Source organism: Lissotriton helveticus, chromosome 1_1 (genome assembly GCF_964261635.1).
Source record: "Lissotriton helveticus chromosome 1_1, aLisHel1.1, whole genome shotgun sequence".
In the NCBI taxonomy this organism is placed as follows: Eukaryota; Metazoa; Chordata; class Amphibia; order Caudata; family Salamandridae; genus Lissotriton; species Lissotriton helveticus.
The window spans coordinates 1,159,187,355-1,159,194,854 of record NC_136057.1 but is presented as its reverse complement, the minus strand read 5'-3'; the positions used below and the strand labels follow the sequence as shown (position 1 = coordinate 1,159,194,854).

Sequence of the window (7,500 nt, the reverse complement as noted above, 5' to 3'; positions counted from 1 at the left end):
AATGGTATCATAGTAGAGGTGCTCATAGACCTAGTGCTACAGGAAGCCAAACAGCTCCACCTGGCCAAGTGGGGAAAAGCAGTAACATCATCATGCAGGGTTGCTACCACAGATTATGGTACATTATAGGCACAGAAAATATTTTCCAACCTGTGTAAGGTTCAGAGGGAGGGTTTGTGTGTTAGTGGGGTGGGCACGATACTGCACTACTTTTCAGAAGACTGCAAAGAACTGCCTTTCCAAAAAACACTGAGAGCACTACAAAGTATTAGAACCAACAAGCCCTACAGCACAATAGGAAGGACATGAAAAATATCAAAGAAATTGGATTGAGGACTGACACCAGCCTACAGCATGCATGTGTATGCTTGGTTGTCAGGAGGGAAGGGGGCCATGTTCATCTTAAAATTCTGCCTGGTTCATTAATCTGTATGTCAATTACACATGAAAATTAATTAAATGTATTGAACCATAAAATGACTTTTGGGGCGATCTTAAGACGAAGTCTATTAACGTTGGTGACAGGTAAATGCCATTAGATTGATTTGCAAGCACACACTGTTCATTTGGATAAACATGTTCTCTCTAAAATTGTCGATATTCTGTGGCTTGTGACTAACAGCTTCACTGAGAATGTTGTTTGGAAATAGGAAAAGAAATATCTAAAGATGTTAAAAAAAGCCCATACGCATATATTATGAGGTGGTGTAATGATTTGTGGTCAATTGGGGAACCCCTTCTTTACATCCTACAAAATTTGCGTCACACTTTTTCTATTTCATTACACTGGTATTATTCAAATTAAATGCTTTAAAAATCTATGTAAGCAAGGTATCTAGTGCGCTGTGTTTTCATCTTATCTCATTGTGTGTTAAAAATGTTTTGCAATCACACTGCATTTATTGACGTTCATTGGTGATCACGAGAAATTGGATGCAACAACAATCATGAAAAATGTCTCTTTACTCCTACAAAAAGGTAACTTATGTAAAAATGCATATGAAATATTTTTTTAAAACCCTATTAAGAATTTCTAGCAAAAAAATGAGAAAGTATCTTTGCTTGTGATGCTAGTGTGGGTGGAGGTGCAGGCTAAATAAGGAAGGCGCACTAGAGGGTGTGATGGACCTTGGACAGCTCTGTGCTGAAATGCATGCACACTGAGTGAGAAGAGGCCGGTCTGAAGAACACTCTGTAAGGGCAGGCACAGGACAGAACGTGCATTGGCCTCCGGACCTACCCGGAACCGGAGCGCGGGCACCAGGCTGCGACATTTATTCACAAAATAAAGAAAAGGAAGAAAAAGAAATCACAAGGAGAGCCTGAGGTGAAGTGGTGTCCCGGTGGCACTGGGCAGTCGGCCAGTGAGGGGCTCTCCGCGCTCCTTCAGTCCCCAGAGCTAAGGGACGTTCGTCGGAGTGCACTACGGGGGCTGCGAGGGGCTGCCGCAGCTTCCAGCCCGCACCGGCAGCGCCATGAGGCGGAGGCACCGGGGCGCCCGCGCGCCGGGGCAGAGCGGGCTCTCGCGGTCGCCTCCGCGGCTGACGGGGGCAGCGCTGAGCCCCGGAGCCCCTCCGGCCGGGGCCCGCGCGCCGCTGCCCGCCTGGATGCGGCTCTACTTCTACGGCATGCACGGCATCACCCTGGACGTGCTGGCCTCCGCCTGCCTGCGGCTGCTGCACGGCGCCCCGGACCGCCGCCGCATGCTGGGCTTCTCGTCCCCTGGCCGCTGCCTGCTGCACGCGCTCAGCCTCTTCACCCTGGAGCGCGTGTACCTGCGCGGGCAGGGCGCCCTGGCCGCGCGCTTCCTCCTCTTCCCCGCGGTGTACCTGGGCCTGCAGCTGCTGCTGCTGGGGGCGCCGGGCGGAGAGGCGTCGGTGGGGGCCCTGTACGTGGCGCTGCAGTACGGCATGTCGGTCTACCACTCGCAGGTCTTCCTCAAGCGGTTCCTGCAGCTGCACTACAGCCCTGGAGAGCGGCCGCTGCCGGGGGGCCAGGGGGCTGAAGTGCGCACAGACCCGCCGCCCAAGAACGTGAACAACTCGGGCTCAGCGCCAGCTATAGACCAGAAGAGAAAATATCCCAAGAGGCCCCAGAAGAGACCGAGCAATGACCAGGTAAAGGGGGGTTTACAGTTAGCTACCGACAGAGGTGGGCATTCGGCACCCAAGAACTGGGGAAATGGGGTCTCGCTGACAGTCATGGATCAGAAAAGAGATGTGCTACCCGAGAAGGGCCAGAATGGAGGTTCATCACCCCAGAAGGGGGGGGAAAGGGCTTTACGGCCTGCCATGAACTCAAAGGGATATCAACCTGCAACAAATCATGAGAAGGGGCCCCCAGCAACGGCTAATAACTCAGTAGATTGGAACATACCAACTACCATGAACCACCAAGGGCTTTTATCAACTATGAATACATATGAGGAGCAGTGTGCATTACCTAAGTACTATGAGGAGGGGGATTTACAATCATCTGCTGTGAACCAGGGAAGGTGGAATTTGCCAACAGCTACGAATCAGAGGGGTGATATACAACTTGTTAAAAATCGGAGGGAAAGTAATAAACAATTGTTCCAGGGTACATGCAAATATCAGGGGAAGCAGGACATGGGATACAGCAATGATGACACAAAATGGGAAGGACTATCTGGGAACGAGTATTTATCAGCACCTGTAAATGGTGATACATTGGATTTAGTATGTGCTGTGGATCAGGCAAAACAAGCTCTACCAAACACTATTAATGAGAAAATAATGGATTTGCCACATAATGCTGCCGCCATTGACATGGGAATGGGCAACTATTTTTCTGAGTACAATGAGTTGGATTTTCCTCTCCATACAATAAATGGAAATGTTGGTATTCTTGCCGTAGAAAGGGAGGAGAGCAATTTACCACCTGTTAAAGATACTTCTACACCAGTGGACGGGAGGGATGGCTACCCTAGCCCAACACCTGCCACTGCTTGTCCTGGGCTTCCTGACCCCATCCGCTTCACCTTCTTTGGCATGCACGGCCTACTGGATGAAATCATCTTCACTTCCATTTTCAACCTGCTTGAGACACCAAAGGGGAACCTGAGCGGCCATACATCCCTCTGGTCTTTCTTCATATATGGCAGCTGCAGCTTTGTGGTTGAGAAGCTGTACTTCCACCTCTACCTCAAGCGTGGCTGGAGCACGCGGTGGCGTCTTCCACTCTACATCCTATTCATCTACACTTGGGAGCTCACCTGGGGAATCTTGCTACGCAAGTGTGGTGCATGCTCCTGGGATTATTCTCACTACCCCCTCAATTTTATGGGATTGATTACATTAATGTACTTGCCAGGTTGGATATTCCTCAGTATCTATCAGGACATGCTTTTCAATGTTCTGTTGCATGTCCGATACAGTCAGGGAAGCTAGAAAGAAAATCAACCAGAGTGACTTATTTTGTTAAATTTTCCAGATTTCTTAGTGTGCAAGTGTTGAAAATTGAGAACCAAAAGCTGCGGCTCCAACTATATTGAACATAGAAACCTTTAATGAGATTAATCTGTGCATGGTTGACTTGTGTTAAGTTTACTAATTGTACAAGACTGGATATTTTACTATGAGGACGAAACATTTCTGATTCCATAGCTGTAATTTGCAATTTAAAAGCGCTAAGAATGTGTTCTATTATCAGATAACAATCTTACACATCTTTCAACATATTTTAGTTGCATTTGCTCTTCAACCAGTGCTTTAAATGGTCAGGTACTGACTTTTACCGAGTCACTGAATTTTTTTAATTTAAAAGGGAGAGTATCTGTACTTCTCAGCACCAGTGCAATATATTTAATGAAAGAGTACCAGCACTTTTAAGGAGCGAATAAGCATTAATTTATAGAGGACCCTCACCCCTTTTTGTTTTAAAAATAATTGTAAACACTGCCTTCAAAATGCACCCCTTCTAAAGTTCAAGAGATTTACAAGGATGTTTAATTGGGAATGGGAAGACTACTAGTTTGAATGTCTTGAATGTTCCAGTTATAAGCACGTTGCCCAAATTTCAATTCATTTGTTCAACAAAGGAAAATAAATTAACAACTTTTTTGTAAACCCCAAGCCAGAACTTAATCTTTGGTGGAAAAGACGACAGCACAAGATAACTGAAAAAATGATTTGGCCTCAAAACAGCAGGGGTTCAATGCCCTGCTCCCCAAAAGTGTCATATCCACACGATGGTGATGATGACTTGGGCATGTTCTTTTTACCTAAAAGGATTCTTATAACAAATTTGACATTACGATTATAGATCTTTAAAGATTCAGTATTTAATGTATACATATTTGGTATGTTACCTCACAACTATCAAACAATACCTTTACACTAAAAAGCGAAAATAACAAAATGGGCAAGAAGATTGCTTAACCCTGCATCCGTTATTAAGATGTGACATTGTATATTACATTTCAGATGCTAAATGAGTGATACAGAATAGGCATGCTAACCACATAAAACAGATACACTGTCAGGAGAGGTACCTAAAATATTAACAATGATTCAATCAAGGCAGTGTATGACAGAAGAAAGTTGAAAATTATTGAGTTGCTCTAAGAGGTTTTCATTTCTAACCAATTGATAACTGAGCCTGTACAGAAATCTCCCCTATTAGTAATACAAGTCAAATATTTTATAATACGAGAACCAGAATTATAACTGATGGTGGATTAGCTTATTGAAAAGTAGGTCAAGTTTACCCAATAGTTTTTCATTACTCATCAATCTGCCTTACCTAAAATATTGATGAATCCTTTAGCCAGGACCACCAGCAGATACGTCCTTTGTCTGCTTTCTATTTGACACCAACCGTCCTACAACAAGGGATAGCAATGAGTCATGCTTTGACCAGGTTCGATTTAAAACCTATATCTTTATTTGTGGAAGCTAATGGGAAAAGAGGCAGGGCTCATGGTGGAAAATATATCTGCACCAACCTATCTGGCCCTTCCTAATGTCTCTCTTCCTCATCAAATTATTAAAATCATCAGGACAAGTCATGTCTAAGAAGCAGGCAACTGTGCAAGTCATTAAAATGTATTAAAAATGTTGTGCATGCCCACCTTCCTGCCATGAGGACAGAAGTTCTTGACTCTTTCAATCGGATGTCTTGCTTTTGTTTTCTTAGGCTAAACTTTGCATCGGATGCTGGTTTGTATCTATCAAAGTTTCCTTTCTATCCCTCATTTTGGTTAGCTGTGCTTCCGAGAGGTTCTGCTTCTGCAGTACTCTTCAGTTTCCAACAAAAAAACAAGTGGTTTTCTATGTTCTTTATCAGGATCTATTAAGCCATGCATTCTGATAACCAGGTGGCATTACATTCCTTTATAGTGTTCTCTGTGACATTAATTGCTTAGGGCTCTTTCTTCTAGCTGACGTGCCATTTGGAGGTTGTATACTGTCCAGTAGTACACTTCATTCTTTTTCAAATATTTTTATTGTGTGTTGGTGGTTCCTGTTCATTTCCTCCCACATCTGGTCTTCACCAAGATTAGCTCATTTTTAGCATGAAGATAAATAGAGGCAGCTGATGAGGAGCTATAGGCCAAGTCTGTTTTTTCATTATACATGGCCAAAGGTTTGTGCTGGTGTTTTAAACAGATTGGAAGCTCTGACCTGCTATGTAGATTCACCTCCCAACTTCTTGGTGGTTGTTATTGAAGGCTTTGAAAGTGCTGGAAGCAGGATGGTCTTCCTCTCTCCCACCAACCAAACTCTTCTCCCATTTAAACCATCATTGTAGTCCAGGGGTACTCTGGTATGTTTTATTTGATCAATGTTCGCAGGAATGGGGATACCATGGCATAGGAGAAACAGCAAGGTAGGTGACAAGACTCACAATTCATATGTGCTGGGGCCTTATGTGATGGCTGGTTGCCCTTCCGCTTGTGATTGAAACATATGACCCTGGGCCTCTCAGAAAAGTCTTGATTCTGTAATATTAACTTGTGTATGGCTGTCATGGAGAACCATTAGAGTGAATTCCGGATTCTGCATCCAGATATTCTTTATGATGAGCTAGCAACCGTGGGAAAGTTGCTTCTTACTGTTGAAAGACGGTAAGCTGGAGTGCTCACTTCCTCTGTGTTAACCGGCCTCTCCAGAGACCCAAGCGAGAAACCGGAATGGTAGGTGGTGGGTTTTCCTGTTGCTTTCTACCTTTCTTAGGTCTCCACATACCAGAGGGTGGCAGGAGACTCAGATGGAACTTTTACTCTGCCAAGAGCCACTTTCCCTCTCATCTACGAGTTTGGAAAAACTTGGTGGTGTCACAGAGACAGTCCGCATGTTACCAGCTAGCGCACTTAATCTGAGAGGAGAGTGCAGCTTTCAAGAGGGAGGGAGGGAGGGAACAGAGGGTGGCATAGGAGGAGGACTGGGAGTCAGGGAGAGTTTTTATTTTATATTGTTGAAAAGTGTAGCAAAGAGTGCATAGGCAGAGTGGCATGATGCCAGGTAGTTCATTTTTAGTATGTAGATGGGACTGAATGCTCAGTGGGTAATGTAGATGTGAATATATTTCAAACCGTACGAGAAGGTATATGAAATGCGCCTTCTGCGGTATGGGTTATATGAACGCAAAGAATGAATGCTTTTGAAGGTATATGAAATGCGCCTTCAACTGTATGACTGTGTCTAACGAATTAAGTGACACCGAGCAAGAGAGGATTATAGTGCCTTCGGGTGTATGAGTCGAATGAGTTAAAGAATGGAAATAATTCTCTCGGAATGAATATGAATAGTTTGGTTGTGATTATCGAATCATATCACACTGAACTAGAGAACTATTGATCACAGCTATTTAAGTTCTCAATACAGACAATGGCTTTCAATAATAGAGAGCATGCATTCCTCCTTCACACAGAATGCACGATAGTAGATACCACTCTGCCATTGGACGTACTAGTAAAACGAAGTCATACCACATTTGCCAAGTATGAGAGAGTTGACCCTGCCTAAGACATAAGGAGATGAGTTAGAAGTATTACCTTTACCATTGATTATACCAATGTGTTTTATATGTCCATGGGATATTCTTAAATTTTGGATAACCTGAACCCCCCCCTCCCTTTTTTGTTCAGTCTGTTAAAATAATTTTTATCTTCACAGGTACCTTAGGACCTTTAGGAACCGCATTAAACATTGTTCCTCGACACAGATACACTAAGCAATCCTTAGGAGTACATCTCACTTTTTATACACCTCACCCCCTGGTCCTGAAGAAAACCCACCCGACCATCTGGCGACTAAGGGCTGAAACATGTTGACCTACACCGTTTTCCTAGTGTGATTGAGTCATAATACCTCCAAGTCACCTACATCAATTTTATTGCCTCTCGAAACCAGAATGGATAAATAACAGTGTCTGGAACCTAGAGACTTTTAATTTACCTTCACTATTTCACGAGCACCATTACTGGTCACTACTGTATTAACAAAAGGGTATTTCCTCCTGGTGGAGGTTGCATAA

At 44.0% G+C, this 7,500-nt stretch overlaps 1 protein-coding gene across 1 annotated transcript; it reads left to right on the top strand.

The window, feature by feature from the left end:
* Window positions 1-1,163: 1,163 nt before the first annotated feature.
* TMEM229A (transmembrane protein 229A) lies at window positions 1,164-4,094 on the top strand. The gene has a single exon (XM_078679072.1). The coding sequence runs from the start codon at window positions 1,476-1,478 to the stop codon at window positions 3,408-3,410; it is 1,935 nt and encodes a 644-aa protein (XP_078535198.1). The 5' UTR covers window positions 1,164-1,475; the 3' UTR covers window positions 3,411-4,094.
* Window positions 4,095-7,500: the final 3,406 nt, after the last annotated feature.